This window comes from Aspergillus fumigatus, chromosome 3, assembly GCF_000002655.1.
Source record: "Aspergillus fumigatus Af293 chromosome 3, whole genome shotgun sequence".
Taxonomy (NCBI): Eukaryota; Fungi; Ascomycota; class Eurotiomycetes; order Eurotiales; family Aspergillaceae; genus Aspergillus; species Aspergillus fumigatus.
The window spans coordinates 2,307,789-2,328,041 of NC_007196.1; the positions used below are offsets into that span (position 1 = coordinate 2,307,789).

The 20,253-nt window shown below is 50.7% G+C and overlaps 10 protein-coding genes across 10 annotated transcripts; 5 read left to right on the forward strand and 5 right to left on the reverse strand.

Moving 5' to 3' along the window:
* The first annotated feature begins 11 nt into the window (after nt 1–11).
* On the forward strand, nt 12–1,907 carry fig1 (Fig1 domain-containing protein). The gene is made up of 5 exons (XM_077804383.1): nt 12–148; nt 309–715; nt 771–839; nt 889–1,216; nt 1,267–1,907. The coding sequence occupies exons 2-5, from the start codon at nt 685–687 to the stop codon at nt 1,643–1,645; spliced, it is 807 nt and encodes a 268-aa protein (XP_077660539.1). The 5' UTR covers nt 12–148; nt 309–684; the 3' UTR covers nt 1,646–1,907.
* Nucleotides 1,908–2,724: 817 nt separating this feature from the next.
* AFUA_3G09070 (putative carboxylesterase) lies at nt 2,725–4,845 on the reverse strand (the record flags this gene model as incomplete). The annotated part of the gene is made up of 3 exons (XM_749618.1): nt 2,725–3,331; nt 3,376–3,866; nt 3,922–4,845. The coding sequence occupies 3 exons, from the start codon at nt 4,843–4,845 to the stop codon at nt 2,725–2,727; spliced, it is 2,022 nt and encodes a 673-aa protein (XP_754711.1).
* Nucleotides 4,846–5,788: 943 nt separating this feature from the next.
* Nucleotides 5,789–8,175, reverse strand: AFUA_3G09080 (rRNA 2'-O-methyltransferase fibrillarin-like protein). Its single transcript, XM_749617.3, has 5 exons — nt 7,909–8,175; nt 7,795–7,842; nt 7,560–7,741; nt 7,238–7,506; nt 5,789–7,185 (listed from the first exon to the last, which is right to left on the reverse strand). Exons 1-5 carry the CDS (start codon nt 8,090–8,092, stop codon nt 6,108–6,110), a joined length of 1,761 nt encoding a protein of 586 aa, XP_754710.3. The 5' UTR covers nt 8,093–8,175; the 3' UTR covers nt 5,789–6,107.
* A 122-nt stretch (nt 8,176–8,297) lies between these two features.
* Nucleotides 8,298–9,440, forward strand: AFUA_3G09090 (RING finger domain protein; the record flags this gene model as incomplete). Its single annotated transcript, XM_749616.1, has 1 exon — nt 8,298–9,440. The coding sequence occupies one exon, from the start codon at nt 8,298–8,300 to the stop codon at nt 9,438–9,440; it is 1,143 nt and encodes a 380-aa protein (XP_754709.1).
* Nucleotides 9,441–9,619: 179 nt separating this feature from the next.
* Nucleotides 9,620–11,286, reverse strand: sld2 (the record flags this gene model as incomplete). The annotated part of the gene is made up of 2 exons (XM_749615.1): nt 9,620–11,085; nt 11,145–11,286. The coding sequence occupies 2 exons, from the start codon at nt 11,284–11,286 to the stop codon at nt 9,620–9,622; spliced, it is 1,608 nt and encodes a 535-aa protein (XP_754708.1).
* A 790-nt stretch (nt 11,287–12,076) lies between these two features.
* Nucleotides 12,077–12,987, forward strand: AFUA_3G09110 (sucrase/ferredoxin-like domain-containing protein; the record flags this gene model as incomplete). Its single annotated transcript, XM_749614.1, has 2 exons — nt 12,077–12,361; nt 12,403–12,987. The coding sequence occupies 2 exons, from the start codon at nt 12,077–12,079 to the stop codon at nt 12,985–12,987; spliced, it is 870 nt and encodes a 289-aa protein (XP_754707.1).
* A 19-nt stretch (nt 12,988–13,006) lies between these two features.
* Nucleotides 13,007–13,389, reverse strand: AFUA_3G09120 (uncharacterized protein; the record flags this gene model as incomplete). Its single annotated transcript, XM_749613.1, has 2 exons — nt 13,007–13,260; nt 13,380–13,389. 2 exons carry the CDS (start codon nt 13,387–13,389, stop codon nt 13,007–13,009), a joined length of 264 nt encoding a protein of 87 aa, XP_754706.1.
* Nucleotides 13,390–13,505: 116 nt separating this feature from the next.
* Nucleotides 13,506–16,903, forward strand: AFUA_3G09130 (putative C6 transcription factor). Its single transcript, XM_749612.2, has 4 exons — nt 13,506–14,533; nt 14,586–15,864; nt 15,932–16,388; nt 16,444–16,903. Exons 1-3 carry the CDS (start codon nt 13,880–13,882, stop codon nt 16,351–16,353), a joined length of 2,355 nt encoding a protein of 784 aa, XP_754705.2. The 5' UTR covers nt 13,506–13,879; the 3' UTR covers nt 16,354–16,388; nt 16,444–16,903.
* Nucleotides 16,904–17,639: 736 nt separating this feature from the next.
* Nucleotides 17,640–19,028, forward strand: AFUA_3G09140 (uncharacterized protein; the record flags this gene model as incomplete). The annotated part of the gene is made up of 6 exons (XM_077804384.1): nt 17,640–18,439; nt 18,490–18,677; nt 18,723–18,751; nt 18,797–18,852; nt 18,898–18,962; nt 19,009–19,028. 6 exons carry the CDS (start codon nt 17,640–17,642, stop codon nt 19,026–19,028), a joined length of 1,158 nt encoding a protein of 385 aa, XP_077660540.1.
* Nucleotides 19,029–19,179: 151 nt separating this feature from the next.
* AFUA_3G09150 (SDR family NAD(P)-dependent oxidoreductase) lies at nt 19,180–19,982 on the reverse strand (the record flags this gene model as incomplete). Its single annotated transcript, XM_749610.1, has 2 exons — nt 19,180–19,369; nt 19,420–19,982. 2 exons carry the CDS (start codon nt 19,980–19,982, stop codon nt 19,180–19,182), a joined length of 753 nt encoding a protein of 250 aa, XP_754703.1.
* Nucleotides 19,983–20,253: the final 271 nt, after the last annotated feature.

The window sequence follows — 20,253 nt, forward strand, 5'->3', positions numbered from 1 at the left end:
GCATTGTATGGAGTCAAGTCTCCCAGCCACCAGGTACAGCACAGCATCATCATCATTTGTGTCATCGTCAGGATCCTGATGCTGTAGCTGTCCCTCGTTGTGAAAACTTTGAAGCAGAGAAGGAGGTTTAGGCCGAAATTGTGGAATTGTCCAGCTACGCTCCCTTCCCTCTCGTTCCCCTCCATTGTTCTTCCTAAACTATACCCTCTCGCATACTTGCTCGTTTTTGACACATACCTATCTTCGCCAAATCTGATATTACAGACTGTTTTGAGTTGAGATTCTGACCATCTCGATTGAATAATTAGGTGTCATTCCTTGAAAGAAGTCACATTCTTTGAAAGGCTCTGTCAAGTTCGTCAACTAGATCGCATTGAACTATTCGAGCGACCCATCCAAGCTTCGATCCACAACATCCACATTCCATACCACATTTTTACAGCATTGTCAACTCATCTGAACATCTTATCTTATCTCAGTGATCTAGATCCGCACACAGTAGTGGTGTACTCGAAGTCAACCTGCCCTCCATCAAGTTCGACTCGCCCAGGAACGTCTGGTGACCGCCGCTCTCGCCGTAGAGTGACCAGCAGCGGCGCTATAGGCACTCCTTCTCGGGAGTCCGAGAAGTGAGCTACTGGGTGTGAAGGAAAGGCGCACGGGAGATCTGAATCTGCTCTCGCAATGGCTCTTCGAATTGGCGCCGGGCTTGCCCGTATGTGGTGCCCTTCCCATTTACTTCGTATTCCAGTATACTGACTATGCATCAGGGTTTATTCCAATGATTGGCTATCATCATGTTCTCATGATAATCATTGCTGTGGCGATCATCCTTCTCTGTGAGTTCTCTGTCTGCCACATGTGCGGAATGTCGCTAACTTGTCCTAGCCTTACTACTGGCCGGATGTTCATCATCATCACCACAAATACCGGATATCTTTCTGATATCTTTATACTATGAGCGGTATAATCCAGTCTTCGACAAGGCGCAGGTGGACCCTGGCGTGGTAACAGCGACGGCAAATATCGTTGGTGGTGCCGAAATGGAGGTCCGCGTGGGATATTTCGGTATCTGCGTCCAACCCGCAGGCGGAGCCTACATCTGCAACTCCAACGCCACGGCATTGGCTGAGATTGTAACCGTCGACCAAGATCCATTGAATCTAATCTGGGTGGCATCGACATTCAAAGACGCAGTGGTGTTCCCATATTTGCTGTAAGTTCTTTGACTTCATCTGTCTGTGTGGCATTTGCTGACTCGTCCAGTATCGTTGCGGTCATCCTGGCCTTTCTCTGCTTTATCCTCTTGGCCACATTCCCCGGCTGGCACGAAGAGATCAATTCCACCGTCTCAGAACAAGAGGTTAAGCCATTTCCCTCGCGGCCCGTGTCCCAAGCTGCCTTGGCGCTCAACTTCGTCGCATCTGTTTTTGTGCTTGTGTCGGTCCTTTGGCAGCATACAGCATCAGTTGCTGCAACAACAATAGCGCAGGACATGGGCAATGGGAGCGTCAAGTCAGGAGTTGGAACGTCCGCCATGGTGCTTGGCTGGTTCGGCTTTGTCCTCTTAGTGGTCGTAACGATAGGTCTCTTGGTGATGATACTAAGCATCAAACTGCTGAAGCAGTTGACGGATGAAGAATAAGCGCCATAATCCGCAGCACTCTTGCATTTTTGATGTTTTTACGACGCATTTTCTATGTTTAATTGATCGTCATGTTTTCACGAAAGACACACGAATAATACGACAACTGGGATTGGGAAACGGGTATGGAACGGAACTACAAGATTCATGAAAGGGACGTCCTGTTACGTCTACACGATGAATTGGGCAATCTTCCACAGGCACGTGGAAAACCTTGGTTAGATGACTTATGACGGATTTTTTTTTTTTTTCGTTTTAATTTCTTATCATGTATAAAAGACGATCCCCCTTTGTTTCTGCCTCTTTTTGATTTGAATCATCGCTCGGTCGACACGAATGGAAAGTGGACATAATGGGTTGATGACTTCTTCTGGTTGGGAGATCTTTGTGCTTGAATGTCAATGCTCGACAATGATACAACAATTACCATATGAATCAAGATGATAGATGAACTTATGCTACCAAATGATACATTTGTTTACATATCTTGCGGATCATGTAGACAAATGGGATGGAACATCACCACCCTCCTGCCATTGACTGACTAAACTGACCTGATCCTTGCACCATAACTATACATGATATGAATTTCGATTTTTGCAGAACCAGGAATGGGGTGTCCAACACCCCAGAGGGCTTATAGCTCAGGTTGTACTCCATATGACGAAGGCCATCATGATAGTGTAGGTGTATCAGCAAGAAAATGTTTATATGAACTTCATTCGTACTTAATCATCCAGGTCTTCGTAAAGTCCAAGTATTAATGACATGGCCTTGTCATAGCTTTGCACAAGACGCTGATCTTGCAGGCATTCACTTTGGATGGATTGTAGATTTGCAAGTCTGTTGATCTAGCTGATCTAGTTCCGGTCATTGCTCGTGACATATATGTATATATGGTGGGAACAGAAATGTGGGCTTGAATTGCTTTGCAAGCGTTGTCAACGAGAACCCAGTCAATGTATTAGATCAGTTGTTTCCTTCGCGTTGACCTGTAGATGACGTCGGATTCGATGGGAATGCTGTAATGCGACAACCAATCCAATGGACCTGGTCAAGTCACTTGACAATTGGCCAGATTAACGGAGATAATACGTGATCGGGTAACCCAAGAATTCGCACTGCGCCAGATCCTGGAAAGGAGCTTTCACACTAGGATAATCGAGGAGCTGCAATGGGCCCTCGGAGTGAGACACCGGCTCCCATCGATCGAAATTGTTGACGGCGTCCAGCGTCTGCTTATACCCGCGCGCCTGGAGGTACTCCGGCGCGGGATTCGGCTGACCAGACCTAACAAACTCCGCAAAGTATGCAGACACGAGCTGCATGGAAAAGAGGTCGAGGGGTTCGCGCAGGGTGGTTAGCGTTCCAAAGACCCAGGGAAGGTCTGCGCCATGGAGACGGAAATAGGGCAGCTCTGGGTCACCGTTCGGGAACTCTGGCGTTGCGGGAGGGCCGCCGAGGTTGTTAGGGTCGTAGCCACCGGTTGTCCTCTGTATCTGATAAAAGTATGAAGGTTGGAACACCCCAGAGGTAACACCAGCAAAGACAGTTGCCTGATCGATACAGCGGAATTGCAGGTCTGTCGCTACCCGTTGGGAGACGTTGAAAGCGTCCAAAGTCACGTTGCCGGTGTCGTGGTATGGGAATAGGCCCGAGTCGATGACGAACTGTGCGTATTTCTTACTGATACCTAGGGCTGCTTGGATGCCTTCAAGCTCGGAACTAACAGGAGCTTTGGGATACGTGGGAACGAAGCGCCGTCGTTGGCGACAATGCCAAACATGACCGGTACGTTAGAAGTGGTGACATCTTTCCGAAGTAGATCGAGCTCCTTTGTTGTCACATAATGGCCGTCTTGGACGACGTAACGCGCAACAGTCTGTAATCCAACGAGGGTTGATGCAGGAACACGCCTAAGGCAAGAGATCTTCTGTTCAAGACTGCCGCTGTTGCAGCCTGCTTCAGAGAAGATTTGCGGACCCGCAAGCTTATAGGACTCGTCGGGCGTAAGATATGAACTGTATGTCGTTGCGTAGTCGCTCTCCAACCCTAACCCAGCACCGCCGCCCAGGTTCGACATGGCAATGGCGCCTTGGAACTTCCCTGAAGCTGGAGGAGAACCTAGTAGCACTCTGACCGAGCCGGCGCCGGCAGATTCACCGATGATGGTGATCTTCTTTGGATCACCTCCGAATTGCGCGATATTCTTTATAGTCCACTGTCACTGTTATGTTAGTCTCAGAGGCATCTATATGGAGAAGTGGGAATAGTACCTCAAGGGCAAGAATCTGGTCTGAGATCCCATAGTTTCCGGTAATATCAGTCCCAGGAATAGCCAGAAATCCCAGTGTCGACAGCCGATAGTTGAATGTGACAACCACAAGATCCTCGCGTGATGCCAGGTTACCACCGTCCGTAAGCGGATCTGCACCGGTTCCTCCAGTAAAGCCACCACCATGAATCCAGAACATGACAGGCTTCAGGCCCTCTTGCGAACCCTTCTTCGGTATGTATGGGGTCTGAATGTTCAGGTACAGACAGTCTTCACTGCCGCCACCGCTCTGAGCACATGCAGAACCGTACTTGGTCGCGTGGATGGTTTGGTCTCTATGCGAATAGGGTATTGCGTGCTTGAAGCGCCCAGGAGGGTCAGCATATGGAATACCTAAGAAGCGAAACGACTTTTGATCACGGAAACCAATATACGAGTTGCCTTCGGATATTACTCGCAGCTGCTTCGGGCGACTATCTGCGTCCTCAATCACGGAGTCGTTGCCGGTCTGGGTGCACAAAACGGGAAGCCTTGCATTCTGACGTGGAAAGCTGGAGACAGCAAAATCATCCGAGTCTTTGGGAACAGAAAGCACGCCTTCACGAATATAAAAGTGTGCGTCCGACTTCGTTTTCCCTGTGTGTGCAAGCCATGTAAACAGATTTTTGAAATCTTCTTTGTGGTCACGAAGGCTTGTTTGGGAGATCAGCGTCTCTCCAAATTGCTGACATGCTTCACGCACATCATGCTGGTGCATTGGGTCAAGTAGGATTGCACTGATGTGGTTTGAGGCGTCCGATGCATTCAGATTGTTCTGATAGAGGAGCGTGAGAGAAGTCTTTTCATTGGCCACAGAAACATGATGCGGCACGAGTCCGAGCACAGTAGGGACAATATTCCCAAGGACGAAGGATCGCATCATCATCTCTATTATGTTAATTGATGGATTCTCATACCATCGTCTTGTATTGAAGCAAAAGGAAAGGCGTCGGATTGACAGTTCCCTATTCGGGAGAAGTATTGTTCGACAGTAAAGTGACACCTCACCAATGAACCTTTATGAGAAGTCCTCTCCGCAAGAGTTACGAAGACGCTCCATGTATTTGAAGTCCCCGCAGATTCTGGATAAATCGCCAAGTAGAACTAGAGGAATCGCCCACAAATCGTGGAGTCCCTTGGAGACGGAAATCAGCCGGTAAGGAAGGGGACCTCAGTCCGGAAGCATGCTGATTAGGCCGTCTGGGGCTAAAATCGACGAGAATATGACCCGAAGGCGAAGAGCCTGTATTAAAGCCGAGCGCATTGAAGAAATAGATCGTATTTGTCTCCTAGCCATCGCGGGAGTCCAACTTTAGCCGAGGACTCATCTCGACCTCGAAGGGAGTCAGCCAATTCTGCAGTACAGCCGACCAGCCAAGAATTGACTAGTTCGAGTAATTGAGTGCGGCCTGAGACTTTAGCCAAAGTTTGAGGTTATACTCGTTCCTTAACGAGATGAACTCATTTCCCCTACCCGTAAATTGGTTCTGGTTAAGAGTCAAGAGGGGTCTAGTTAGCCACATGGCACTAATATAGGGGAATCCACAAATCGGGGGAATGAAACGAGTTGAGATTGTACGGACAAAAAAGGTCTAGATTCCAGTGACCAAATGTGCACGAGGATGTTTGTCGCATTGAGAAGGTTTTGATCTTCTGAGCAAAGTGTTGTAAGGATAGGTAAGTCATAAGGGAGGACAGAGAGTAGTAGTCTGGACAGACATGGAGACGGTAGTGGACGCTTCGATCTTCTTTTGATCCCTCTTTAAAGACTTGGGGTTTGGCTTTGTCAGACAGGCGGAAACATGTGACACAGTAGGATGTAACAGGTAGAGGGAGACAAGTTGGATATATTATGACTACATCTAGTTGCTAATTGTAAGCTAATATGAGAAATGCAATGGCTGGTGGTCTTCAACATAATGTCTGGTGAATGCATTTCGACGCAGAAGTCAGGTACTAAGATTCTCGGAAAATGGCAAAAAGGCCAATATAAAAGCCGCCATGCTGAATCAATTATAATCGAAAGGCGTCATTTCACCTCCCAGAAAGACTCCGACGCCGAGATCGACCACAGGGACAATGGATGTTCATATGACAAATAAGATGCAGCAATTCCCAAGGAAATCAACCCTAATCGCCAGCTCAGTATTAGTAGTTCATGACGGGTCCAGCACCACCCGGTCCAGGCTTGTCTTCGTAACCGCCATCATATCCAACGTGATCGTCCAAGGATCGATAGCCAGCAGGACCGCCATCGCGTCCACGGGCCCGACCACGCGTGCCTCCTCGGCTTGAGTGGCCCTTACCACGTGGCGCTCCTCCCCGGCCGCGACCACTGCGGTGCGAGCCACCACGTCGCAGTCCGTCATCATGATGGCGGCTGCTCCCACCATGACGGGAATTATAGTATGGCTGTGGCCTTGTCTGGGATAGCGGCTCATCATTCTGACAGGATTGCGGATACAGGATGTCCTGATCACGTTCTTGCTGATGGCGTCTCTTGCGGTTCTTGTTCAAAAACTGACTCTCCCATTCGCCCTCATGGGGATTCTCTTCTTCCACACGCAAAACAACTTTTTCACCGACAACAGTTTCAAAAGTCAGAGCTTTTTCTGCTGGTACAGGATGCCAGTTCTGGATCTTGCCTGCATCGATAGGACGCGCGCCTTTGCGCACAGCTAGAACTATCACGGGCAGTGGGTTCTCTGTGTAGTACTTCTCCGTCGCGGGAACAGGGGCCACTCGAGCAGCCCACACCTTGTTCTCAAAGACAGCAGTCCCAGTGACCTGCCATGTGAGCTTCTTGCCAATGCCGCCGACCTTGTTCAAAATAGATCGGGGGGCAGGGCGCGGGGTAATGAGGATACTGTTAGCCATGTATTTCAGATCATTGGATTCAGCAAGCCCAGAGGGCAGAAGCGGGGTCAGTAGCTGGCTGATCAACTGATTCGAGTCTGCGTTAGATATTAAATATCCAGTGTAAAAGATGGTGCGCTTGATGCGCAGACGACCATATGGCGATTGGGTTGCATTCGATGTAGCTTGGCGGATTGACTTATTGTGAGAATTGATCATACGCTGTACCTCGGCAGTTTCAACTACAGGGGATAGGAAGGTACATCCTTCCGCGACCTGAATCACCTCTGCATTGATCGGCTTCCGCGGTGCTGGTACAACCTGCAGCGACCTGTTCAAATCCTCGAAGAAGTCTCGAAAGCCCTTGACACTAGCGCCGAATGAGTAATCTCTGAGGCAAGGACGTCTGACAGAAGGCTTACTGTTTCACTCGATCTTCATAGACCCTAATCTCGTCGGCCTGCTCATAAGTGAGAACGAGGTCTTGAAGGAAGGTCTGCTTGAACTCCATGGTGGTTGAAAAGCGTTCACTGTTGGGCCCCACTTCAGGCTTGAGACAGATGAGGTCAAACTCCAGCTTTTTGCTGCCCACCATGCGCCGAATAATATCCGCGAAGCCATTCTCACTTCGGCCCGTCAGAAGTACTGTGAGGGCGTCCTTCTGCTCCATACTCAGCTCGACCAGCCGAACCTGCGGCCAGTCAGCGAACCATACCAAACCATACAAGACATTTCGAGTCACACAATCTGTTCATTCCACCAGCCATTCCAAGCTCGTGTCTCCTCCTTTTCCATGCCTTCTCCTGTAGCTGCGAGCAATGCCGGGTCGTGCCACCATCCTCCATTTGTGAAGCTTTCAAGACTTTGTAGAAATCCGATCGTCGGGCCATTCCAAAGTTGCGGATTCGGCAAGGGACTCAAGAATACTGCACAATATGAGCTTCGAAATACAGAAGCAACTGCTAACGGGAGCTCTCACGGGTGTTGTCGAAGTCGTATACATGAATAGCTCTTACCTGCGATACCGCTGTTGTATGGAGAGAGTTAGTAAAGAAATTCAAGAAATTAGCCCACGTGAAAACAAATCTCCTACCTGGTAAATCTTTGTTGATGATGGACCAGCGCTTCAACCCTGTTATGGTACGTGAGATAAGTTGATTGCCATTCGCATGGTTCGAGAAACCATTTCCATTGGCTTTCCCTCGTGCCATGCTTGCGGCAGAGCTAAGAGGAGCAAAGCAGTTTTCAGCGATTACAGATCTGGCAGACCTCATCATTTTCCCACCATGGTTTCAGCGTTGCGAGTTGCGTGGGTGAATCTCCAGGAAGTCGGCTTTCCACAGGTTTTTGGTTTTTCCCGCCACAACGTGACCTCCGCCCGGAGTAGCTGTGACAAACTGACCGGCTCTTTCTTCGCCGATGACATTCATCTCACCAAAACTCAGATCGATTCCCTTGATTCGAAAATCATTCTAATGTCTGATGTCTAGAGATGTCGACGTGCGACAGGAGATCCTGCATAAGACGCTCCAAGAAGTAGCGCAAGAGGACAATGGCGATGAGCTGGCTAACCCGTGCGTCATCTGCCTAGAGGCAATCACAGAACCAGCTGTCACGGTGCCTTGCGCGCATGCGAATTTCGACTTTTTATGTATCGTGAGCTGGCTGGAACAGCGCCGTAACTGTCCGTTATGTATGCCTCCCTATCTCTGCAATCGACCCTCGCTTTCGGTTCACTTTGTACTAACATTCCTAGGCAAGAGTGATGTTCACACTGTCAAGTACGAGCTTGAGAACCCCCAAGGTCCGAAGCTTTACAAACTACCTGCTGTTCCTCCATCCGCTGCAAATGCGCCTGACTCTACATCTCAACACCGAGGGCTGTTATCCCGTGGTCCTCGCCACCGACGTCAGCCCGCAGAAAGCCCACGACCCCGAGAGCCGGACGATCCCATTATACGGCGGCAATATGTCTACCGTCATCAGCTTTACTCACTAAGAGTCGGCTCGAACAGACTCTCCCAGTACCGCGAACTATCACCAGAATCGTTCAATCGTGACGAGGAGCTGGTCTCTCGGGCACGGAAATGGATCCGGCGCGAACTTCGGGTGTTTGCTTTCTTAAATCCGGAAGGAGAGGCTGGACCAGGCCCTAGTCGGGTGGCTCGGCCTGGTCAGCAGCGTCTTGAGAGCCGACGGGGGAGTAATGCCGAGTTTTTACTCGAGTACGTTATTGCGATTCTCCGCACTGTTGATATCAAGGGCAGTGCGGGGCAGGCGGAAGAGCTCTTACGCGACTTCCTAGGAAGAGACAATGCGCGCTTGTTCTTGCATGAGTTACAGGCTTGGTTGCGAAGTCCTTATACGTCCCTGGAGGATTGGGATCGCCATGTTCAGTACGAGGATAGTACTCCTGGAGGCCCTTTCTCTCGCCCCGCCGGTGAAGACTCCGGGGCCTCTGATCGGACCGCGACTCCGGTCTACCGAGGTGCACAACGCTCATTCCGCGGCAGAGTATCAAAACCTCATCGTCCCCGAGGGTGTCAACCACCAGGTAGATCGAGAGATGCCTTGGCGCAAGCAAGACGGCTACAATATGCACGGGACAGATATATTCCTGACTGATTTGCGGAAGCGGTTGAAGATCACTTATGTTACGGAATAATGAGGCATGCCGAATAGAATAACGCTATAAACATAGACTAATGCATATATGGCCAAATGGTATCTTCAATGCTTATGTGTTGTAGTCATTCCTCGTGAGTACTGTAGATGCAGACCTTGTGTGGCCAATTCCCCGCCACCTATCTCCTGCGAAAGCGTCCAGCGCCCCGGCCTTTACTGTTCTTGTTTCGAATCTTCAAAGAGCGGTAGTTTGCGTGCGCCTCGGGGTTCACCTTGCGCGCACGAACCTTCTTGGTCTCCTCTGCTTCTATCACTGGCTTGGAGGGTTTTGCCGGATCTTCTGTTGGCTGTGGTTGGGCAACTCCGATAGCTTCTTTCATCTTCTCCGAGAAGCTCTTGCTCTTAGTAACAGGTTTGATATCCTCCCCATATTCAGGATCGGAATCAAGGTCTGGCTCCGAAATGGTGTGAAGTGAGACTTGATCATCTTCATCATCGAACTCCTCATTTTGTTTTTCACTAAAGACAGCATCGAGAGCCCTCGGCTGTTGTGTTTCGGGGACTGCTGCAGGCTCGGCGGGTTCCTCACCAGCAGCCTGGTGTCTGTTTTCATCGTCCGACGCCGACTGCGGCTTCGAGGCCGGCTTCGAGATGACAGGCTTCATGCGCACCCTGCGCGTTGTACGTTTCTGCCCCTTCTTTTTCCAGTGCCGGCCGATGATTTCAGCGGGCGCCTGGCTATCAGCAACTTCAACATTCAGCGCTGCCTGCTCCGCCTCAATTTCGCGAAGGACGTCCAAATCGTCTTCCAGGCGTTCTTCTTCCATGTCGCGCAGACCTTGCACGAGCGCAGAGAGACCCTTTCCGACGAATTGCGGTGGTTTGCGCACAGCGATCGGACTCAGGCTGGGATTGGCAGAGTGAGAGGTAGCGTATCGTGCTGAGTTTGACCGTCGCAGGAATGACGGGGTCTCGGGCCCGGCCACGTCCCTGGCAGTGCCCTCGGGATCGGTCGGAGGACCCAGGTTCCTCTCAGTAATATGATTGCCATCCTCAACCATTGCGGAATAGCGCAATGTAGTCGGGGTCGCGAATAGCGCTGATAGCATCCACTTTTTTCCGGACGATGCGGGGGTCCGTCCGAGCCTTGGGCTCTCCTCTTCTCCGTCTTCGTCTTCTTCCATGATTGTGTCCATGGTCTTTCGTTTCGACGGGGTCCGGACATTTGCGGCACGTACGCTTGCCACGCGATCTGCTGAGGGTGTTGCTGTGCTTCCGCCAGATTCTGACAAGAGATCGAAAAGACCTAGGGCCTTTCCGTCGCGTTGAGGGGTAGGACCGATGGCTGTTTTCAGTGGTGTGCGGTGCGTTGATGGACTGAAGAGTCTACGCAACGCCGTAGGCGAAATATAAGGATCCACCTGGGAAGGATGGGAACTCGAGAGTCGATTCTTGGATGGCGTTTCCAAAGCACCTTTGGCGGTTTTTCGTGGCGTAGAGGAATTCTGAATAGCATCCGGGCCGTCCTTAAATGCGCGTTTGCGCTTTTTAGGTCGCTCTTCTAGCTGGACAGACTTTGGGTCGTCTGGGTTTGGCGAGGACGATTCGAGCGCTTTCAGTCGAGAGTACTCTTTGTATTTGGCAGCTGTTGATAACGCCGTGTCAGTTTCTCTTCTACTTAAATTAAAAGGTAGATTATCGTACCAATCTCGGGGACCTTCTTGATATCTTTTCGTTCTGCTTTTCTCCCACCATTTTGCGCTGCAAAAGCCCTCTCCCACTCTTTCAGTTCCGCGCGCAAGTTGGCAGATTGAGTCACGATCTCAGAAATGGCGACACTTGCCATTTTCCATTTCAAGTGTCAGTTAACTATCAGATCTTATCGCGATGACGGATATCTACAATAGATATCAATTTGTTCAGTCATAGTCCTTCTTAACAGCAAATCGTCCGCCCCTTGACGCGGTCGCGAATCAATTAACGCGGGTTTGAAAGCGCGGGTGACGTAGCGCGTTACTACAACTGAACGGTCACATGACAGCCTCAACGGGAAACTATGCACAGTAGGGCATAGGGCAGTTTTCGAGGGCTATCCTCAGGCGTCCTCTTGATGCAATTGAGATAAATTAGGATTTAGGGATAATCTGCTTTATTTGATTGTGCCTTTGTGGCTGTGTAGCTGGCGCATACTGAGAGGTGAATCAGCAAATACTGAAACAGAGATAGCCGTATTGAAAGGTACTCAGTCACAGCGCAGCAAGGTTACTTTAATCGCCTTGCATTTCGCAGAAACATTGAAATATATGCGGACATGAGTATAAATGCTGTCAAATGCACCATGAATACTAGTAAGACCGGCGATTTGGCGTCTCCAGACCGAGAACACATTCGGGCCCGAAGCTGGTCTTTGAGGCAGCAACATTCGGGAATAACGCCAGCTCGGGATTTTCGGTCTTATGCCGCTCGGAGTTGACGCATTTGAAGGTATATATAGTAGGAGTGGTAATCAGACCATCTTTGACCATTGTCGCATGTGTTCCTAAGATTTATTTGATGACCGTTAGATAAGCGCCTCGCTAACTTGTGATCATAAACATCTACGGAGTACCCCCGTCGCGATCGCAGATCCCACCAAGATGTTACGAGCGCTTTTATCATTTGGTCAGCGCAACACAGAGTACATCTTTCCAACCGTTGATCCAACAAAGGATGGACCAGACTGCAAGCAAGATTGCGCCGATTGCACAGTCGAATTTCCGTCCAAGGTGAAAATCGAGAGCTTGACGCCGCTCTACGGACACATCAAACGATTCGATACACACGTGCTGGTGGCTACGGGAAAGTCAGACTGGGTTGAAAGAGTGACGCAGGAGAAGGGCAGCTTGATGGAAGCATTGGACTCTGTCAAGCCGCGACAGGGTGTACGTATCTCTCCAGGGCTTTACGAACTGTCTTCTGACAGAGTCAGCGAATGATGATATCTGCGTCAAATCTCCGCTCGCCGGAAGATCTAGAGACCGAGAAGGACAATAAGGGAAATACCGTGCTGATTCTACCTTCATTCACGTTTGTGGACTGCGTGAAGCCCGAGGATGTGCGAGAGCTGGTTGACCGCTACATCGACACACCGCAAGACGCAGGAACCTCACAGTCGGACTCTGGACTTATTTCAAGACCGTGCGAGTATGATTACGTCGTGCTTTTATGTTCGCATAAAAGGCGAGATGCCCGTTGCGGAATCACGGCACCGTTAATCAAGAAAGAACTTGAACGGCATCTGCGTCCTCTTGACCTATATCGCGATGCATATGATGAGCGCCCCGGTGGTGTCGGGATATTCTTCGTCTCACATGTCGGCGGTCATAAATTCGCAGCTAATGTTATGATTTATCGCAAGAAGGAGCAGCAGATGATCTGGCTGGCACGGGTCAGGCCGGAACATTGCGAAGGCATTGTGAAATACACCCTTTTACAGGGGAAACTGGTACATCCGGAGAGTCAGCTTAGGGGAGGGTTTGATCGACTTCGAGGATTGACGAGTTGGTGATTGGATTATGGTGGAGTGATTAAGAAACCTTAGCCTTACTAATGTAAATGAAAACTGGAGTAACAGACGAGAAGGCAACCAGGATGTCTTTCGCGCCAGCCACGGCCGAGAGCACTGAGTCGCCGAGCGATCCTTCAGCTTCGGCGTTCCAGCGCATCTCAATACGGAAGGCTCGGGGGACTAGGGCTGGCTGAAAAGGCTTGCAATCTGACTCGCTCATAGATTCGTTGATCGTAGCCTTGTTGTCAGAATCCAGCAGACCACGGAGTACGCCTTGCTGACGGTTAGCTTAGAGGTAATTCCTCTTTGGATATGATGCCCTTTAGGCAACGAGATTATTGAAGTGCGTAGACTGACACAGGACTATGGACGGGCTGAAATAAGGTACCTACCTAGGCCCATCTATGGTATGATTACCGTAAAAAAAAAACGCGAGACAGTAGCGCTCCGTAATTGATGAAGGTGGATCTACGGCATTATTTATTTGTCGATGTCTAAAAGAGAAGCACCACCGTTATCTACGGTAGATAGACTCAAGACTCTACGGAGTAGACCACCAGTCAGACCAGTGATATATAGTCCAAGTTGAACGGATCGAGTAAGACGGCCGAGGACGATCTGGTGCCTGAGACCCTTAGGCCTCACTTCTTTCCCAATTCGACAATCAAGTGAGACCTTGGCGGAGAGGATTGCCCGATTTGGTTAAGAAGCCCGGTGGACCACACACGTCAGCTCTTGAACCATTCCCGCTCATTCCCTATGAAAAGCCCCGAGCCTGCGCCCGCTTACTGGTAAGTTTCGAGAACGGGTAAAAAAGGATGAGAAAGGAGAATGAAGCATCCTTGGAAGTCGTCGGTTTCAATATAATAATGACGATTATGTATTATCGATCATGACAGAATTCCAACAGAAAATGGGGCCTCCAGACCCGGAGCAGCCCCAACCACCAGAGCAACGCGTGCGCAAGAGGCGCAGACGCACTATGGCCTGCACGCAATGTCGCAGCAGAAAGCTCCGTTGCGATCGTGAATATCCCACATGCGGCCGATGTCTGAAGAGCAAAACCCCTACCAAATGCACCTATGAGGATGGCTTCCTGTGGCAGCAACCCAATACAGTTGCATCGCCCGTCTTCTCCGACCGAGGTTCCACAGTACTGGCTCAGATGCCCCGAGTCGATCGGGCGCCCGCACTCACAACCCCGGACTCGGGGATAAGCAGTCTGCCGCCTCGGTCACAACCACCACCATTGCCCTCTACACCGCAGTGCCGTCATGGAGAAGAGAAACGAAGCTTTCTCGAGACTGTTCTCGGAGCCCCCAAGGCGGGTGTCAACCAGGAACCGTATGTGAACACCGAAGTGCTGCAGCGGCCCCGGCATCCTCCTGAGAGCCGGCACGAGGCACAGCGACAACCGTTGGAAGATGACGACGAGCTTGCATCTCCTTCGCAGCAGCTAGATATCCTACCGCGTATAATGATGCGAGGGAAGGAGACCAAAACTCGGTTCAATGGGTCAGGCATACTTGCCAACTTGATCGCGCAGGTAAGTTCCTGCCATATGCCGTTGACTTTCTTGCTCGGTAATGCTTTGGCAGTTCCCAGACATCAGGTCATTTGCGGAGGAGGTGCGACTGTCGAGTCCGAACCTTACACAGCTCCGCTTCGACCTGGAAAGGGTAAAGCGGGGACTGTGGAAAAGAAAGCCGTTGAATGAGTCGTTTCCGGTGCCGGACACAAAGTCGCTCATCGACATGCTACCCTCCCGTCGAACAGTTGATGAACTAGTAGTCTTGTATCTGACCTGTATCGAGTCCACCCATCGCATCCTTCACGTCCCGTCGTTTCTCAAGGAGCTGGACGAGTTCTGGGCGCAGAAGGACAATCCCGCTTTGGTATCAACTGGCTTTGTCGTGCAACTCCTCCTAGTTCTTGCCTGCGCTTGGAATCTAGCAGACTTTGATACCCTCCAGCTGAAGAACGAAGCTAGCCTCAAGTGCTATACTCCGGTCGAGTGGGTTTTGCACGTCGAAAAGTGGCTGGATAACGCGCATATCAAACGGCCAGAGATTACGGCTCTCAGAATACAGATCCTCCTGATCATTGCCCAAAATGGTTTCGGGATGAAACGGAGCCATGCCTGGCTTGCTACGGGAACGCTGGTCAAACAGGCCATGATAGCTGGATATCACCGCGATCCTAGCCGGTACACCAAGATCTCCGTCTTCAATAAGGAGATGCGCAGACGAATCTGGACGACCATTGTCGAACTCGATCTTCAGGTTGCCCTTGAGCGGGGAATGCCCCCCTCGGTTCAAGAATCGGACTATGATACAGCTCCGGCCTCGAACATCAACGACAATGAAATTCAGGAGACCAGTACAGAGCTTCCCAGAGAGAGGCCGCTCCATGAAATAACCGATTCGTCCTTCCAGGCGGTCCTCACGCAATCACTCCCATTGCGTCTCAAAGCGTGCTCTCTGATGCATTCTCCTCGGATCAGCTGCCGCTACGAGGAGATTCAACGTCTGGACTGGGAGCTCGGAAGACATCTTCAGAAGATCCCGGCTTGGCCGACTGCACAGAATGACGACTGTCAGAGCAAGAACAAAGTTACTCTACTCAAATCGCTCCTGGAAACGAAAATTGCTCACAGTCTTCTCTCCGTTCATACCCCCTTCGCAATCGAAGCCCCACGGGAGCCGCTCTTTGCACCCTCCGCCCGATCACGCCTAGAGGTTGCCACCCTCATCCTTTCCAACCAAAAGCGCCTTCATGAAACGTCGAAACAATTGTCTCTTTGTAATTTTGGGGAGTGGACAGTGCAGGCATTCTGTACAGTTTGTCAGATATTGCACGCAGGAAGTAGCACCCACAGTGAGTGACCCGTCATCTGCGAATTTCAAGACATTGGCTCGATGTCATTACTAACGTTTACTCGCAGCATCTTCTCCTACTTTCCTCACACACACGCTACCGGGGCTTCCCGAATCCCTCGTCTCGTTGCTCGAGATGGTCTTGGCCTCTGTTGAGACGCGGCTTCTTCTTGTGGTCAAGGGAGCAAAGGAGTACTTCTTCATGTCGACGCTCCTGGCGTTGGTCAAGGCGAAATTGTGGCCGGCTCAGGCGAATGTCTTTAAACAAGAGGTTGTCGACCGCGTGATCTATTTTGCGCAAACCCTCTTTTCGCGACATGCCAATTGCGCTCACTTGGGCGACCGAGGGCAGGGCTGCTTTGGAACAGACCAGGTTAATGCTGGCCGCCTCCCACTTGCTGTCGTCCACTCCGCTGACACACCCTTCTCTTCCAGGTCCCTAGTTTGGCATCTGGTCCTGGTATGGCGTTTCCTCTTGCCGCAGATCTAAACGGCGCTCCTCAATCGCCAGGCTTCGGTGTCGTGGTAAGTACTTGAGCCTTTCCCAATTCACTCGCTTATCTGATGGCGTGGAATCTAGCCTTATGGAGAGATAGACCCCTTTCTGGAGGTCTTCGACTGGGCGGACTTGACAGGAATCACTCTTGGAGAATGACGTGTCAAAATGCTATGGGCTGGAACCAATGACGTTCCATGATGTATTATTGTGAATTCTATGTATATGATATACGAGTGTTTGCTGGCCGGGATATGATCGCGTTCTCCGTCATAGTGGGCTTGGGAATGTGGGCCACCCTTGGGCGACGAAGGTCTGATCTCACTCGGGTCGATCCCGATCGGGACATCTTCTTCCCTGTACATAATGTAGCATGATAACATGATCACTGACGAAAGAAGTGATTTTCCCGAAGATTCAGAAGCATGATCAAGGCAGGAAAGACATCCACTTGAGCCTTAGCGACTAGCTATCCAGTTTGCTGGAGGTTGGACATCCATTGATCTACAGGTGCTCCACATGTAAAGTAATGTAGATAACCAATCTGACGTTTGACTTTCAGCACCTGAATAGGAACATTCATTAATATGCTCAGGTGCTCAGAGTAGCATAGAGTAGGAGAATCTCGGTTGACTATGACTATGTGTGTGAGTGCTTAGGTGCCATGTCCATAAGGCACCCTTCCAATCGGAGGCCGGTGACGGAGTATATGATAGCATTGAGTTTTAAGACTTTTAGTCCCTTACGCCCCTTACTTTTCCGGCCCATTCTCACAATGACATTGGCTCTTGCCCCTGCCGTTGCAGTGGAGAATCTGCTCTTGGATCAACAGGGAAAATTGGCACCGTCCACGGGGGTCCATTCTGTGATCCAGTTAGGCATCACTTTCTCACGGTACCAGGCTGCTAGTAATACTGTACCGAACAAGCTTCTTGTTTTAATCTGAAACGTGCACTAAGCTGTTTACCCTCAACTAGTGCGGAATACTGCTGCCTTCGCATGATGTGTTATTGTTCTTCTAGATTTAGCTAAAAGCTAGTCGAGACACTATCATCTCCATGTCTCCAGGCATCTATCCATTTCATGCCTCGTTGCAACAGACTGTTGACGCTTCCATCCCATCACTGTCTTGGCGTCTGTGACATGATATCATTCCGTTACCGCGATCATCATGAGCATTGTTCCTTGACTGCCTATATTTTTAGGAGACCGTTAGTGGTCGATTTCCTTAGATTTGTCATATCTTTATCACAACACAAAGGAGAGAAAGCGACGACGCAATGTTTCGTATACAGCTCCTGCTACAGGCCTGTGTACTCTTCCACCAAGCAGTAGTCGGATCGCCGTCCTTATCGCCAAAGGAAAAATCGGCTCTCTTCTCCAACACGGATAAGTACCCGCTCCCCAATCAGGGCAATGTCATTACCCACGACCCCAACATCATCGAGTACAACGACACCTTTTACCTCTTCATGGGAGGCGTCCACATCCCCATCAGCAAGGCCTCAAGTCTCGACGGGCCCTGGACAAGAGTCGGAACAGTCCTCGATGGACCCAGCATCATCGAGAAACAGAACCGGACTCGACCCTGGGCGCCGACGGTGGTCCAGCACAACGGCTCATTCTACTGCTACTACACGATCAGCACCCCCGGCAGCCGCAACAGCTCCGTCGGCGTCGCAACGACCGATTCCCTCGACAGCGGGAAATGGACCGATCACGGAGCGCTGATCAACACGGGGTCCGGGAAACTGTCGCACATCTACCCCTACAACGAGTCGAATGCGATCGATGCGTCGTTTATCGTCGACAATGCCACGGGGAGGCCGTATTTGAACTACGGCAGTTTCTGGCACGGGATTTTCCAGGTCCCCCTGGCTGGGGATCTGCTCTCGGTTGAGGATGCGGAGCACCCACGTGCAGTCAATCTTGCGTACGAGCCGGCAGAGAAGTTCAAGCCAATAGAGGGGTCGTGGATGAGTTTCCGAGAGCCGTACTACTATCTTTGGGCCAGTCATGGGAAGTGCTGTCGATTTGGGGACGGACAGAATGCCAAGGATTTTCCAGCAAAGGGTCAAGAGTTAGTTGCGTCTCTTGCGGTTTTCGAGTCAGGCCGGCTGATCCGGGTAGGTATGCGATTCGTGTTGGGAGGTCAACCAGTGTCAATGGGCCTTTTCAGGATAAAGATGGCAAGAACCTTACTGATGGTGGAGGGACGGTTGTCTACGCCTCAAATCATGGTGTTGTTTATGCGCCTGGGGGGGTTGGCGTGTTGCCTGCGAACGAGAAGCATCCTGAGATTTTGTACTATCACTACCGTGAGTCAATTCCTTCACTTTGTGTCTGGTTTACTGACTCGACAGTGAATACATCGATGGGCTTAAAAGACAATGTGAGTAGGATCACAACCAAGCAATGAGAGTGCTGACATGCCAAGGACGCACGCCTGGGATGGAGTTACCTCGAGTACAAGGATGGATGGCCAGTAGCAAGGTACGTGCACTACCCTAAGGAGACGACATCAACTGACCCGTGCAGAGCTGTAGAGAACAGCGGAATGGCCAGTCGTCCGAACTATATCCTCTGTATATCTGCTCTGATTGGTACGCATTCTGTCAAATTAAGCAGACTCTGAGCTGACAGGTACAGTGGCGTATGTTCTGATGTGACAATCTACCCATGATTGGCGTATCGCATCTTCCTGAATATAGACGAATGGCCCAACTGTACAACGCTTAAAAGCTTATAGATACCCTTTCGCTACATAATGAATGATGACATACATTGCTCATTGTGTTACATCTCATAGACCATATCCAGTCAAGGATCCCAACCACCGTCGACATTCAGTACCAAGCCAGTCGTATACGACGAGGCATCACTCAGCAGAAACAGCACCGACTGCGCGACTTCATCTGCCGTCCCAATGCGCGGGATGATCGTGGGCATAGCATTCAACGTGCCCTGAATATCACGAGCCTTGTCAAGCAACGGCGTCTGGATACTCCCACTGCAGCTCGTCAGCAACATCCCAGAAGACAATCAGGGCAATCAACTTACGGAGCAATCGCATTAACCCTAATAGCCGGGCCAACCTCCTTCGCCACACTCTTCGTCAACCCCACAACCCCATGCTTCGTCGTCGAATACGCCGCATGCAGCGCGAACCCCCTCACCCCCTGAATACTCGCTGCATTGACAATACTGCCCTCCCCCGCCGTCGCCGCAATACTCCTTACCTCCGCCCGCAGGCAGTACATCGTCCCCGTGAGATTCACCCTAAGCAGAAAATCCCACTCCTCATCATCCTGCTCCACGAGCTTGCCCACCCCATGCTTCCGCCCAATCGTCCCCGCCATGTTCGCCGCGCCGTCCAGGCGCCCGAACTTCTGCACCGTGGCCTCGATCCACGCATCCACGGACGTGGAGGACCCCACATCCACGACTGTTGTCAGAACCGTCTCGCTGTCGGAGCCGAGTTTTGCGAATGCGCTGGTTAGAGCGTTGGCGTCGATGTCTGCGAGGGAGAGGCGCGCGCCGCGAGCGTGTAGTTGCTGTGCGACGGCTAGGCCGATCCCTGCGACGCCAGTGACGGCGTAAACTTTGTTTTTGACGGAGTCCATGGTATACTTGGTTACTTGGTTACTTGGTCAGATTATAGCTGTGGTGTCGAAATGTAGAAGTGACGGACTACGAATACGTGGTTGTTTGCAGTCTTGAGAGGGGTAATCGGAGTACGTCCGGGACAAGATGAGGGGATGGTCATGGTGTGTTTAGCCATTTATCCGGCGGAGTATCACGCAGATTATGGGGATAATATACAGAGAAAGATAGGATGTCTGATCGGCAGGTATTTAACTGGACATTCCTTCTAAGGAGTAAGGATGTAGACTA

Coding starts and splice junctions, on each gene's coding strand:
- AFUA_3G09130 (XM_749612.2), top strand. CDS start 13,880: ATGACAGAATTCCAACAGAAAATGGGGCCTCCAGACCCGGAGCAGCCC. Junction 14,534..14,585: donor TTGCCAACTTGATCGCGCAG/GTAAGTTCCTGC, acceptor ATGCTTTGGCAG/TTCCCAGACATCAGGTCATT. Junction 15,865..15,931: donor CGCAGGAAGTAGCACCCACA/GTGAGTGACCCG, acceptor GTTTACTCGCAG/CATCTTCTCCTACTTTCCTC.
- AFUA_3G09080 (XM_749617.3), bottom strand. CDS start 8,092: ATGATGAGGTCTGCCAGATCTGTAATCGCTGAAAACTGCTTTGCTCCT. Junction 7,843..7,908: donor CATCAACAAAGATTTACCAG/GTAGGAGATTTG, acceptor TCCATACAACAG/CGGTATCGCAGGTAAGAGCT. Junction 7,186..7,237: donor TATGAAGATCGAGTGAAACA/GTAAGCCTTCTG, acceptor ATTCGGCGCTAG/TGTCAAGGGCTTTCGAGACT.
- fig1 (XM_077804383.1), top strand. CDS start 685: ATGGCTCTTCGAATTGGCGCCGGGCTTGCCC. Junction 716..770: donor AATTGGCGCCGGGCTTGCCC/GTATGTGGTGCC, acceptor ACTATGCATCAG/GGTTTATTCCAATGATTGGC. Junction 1,217..1,266: donor GTGGTGTTCCCATATTTGCT/GTAAGTTCTTTG, acceptor TGACTCGTCCAG/TATCGTTGCGGTCATCCTGG.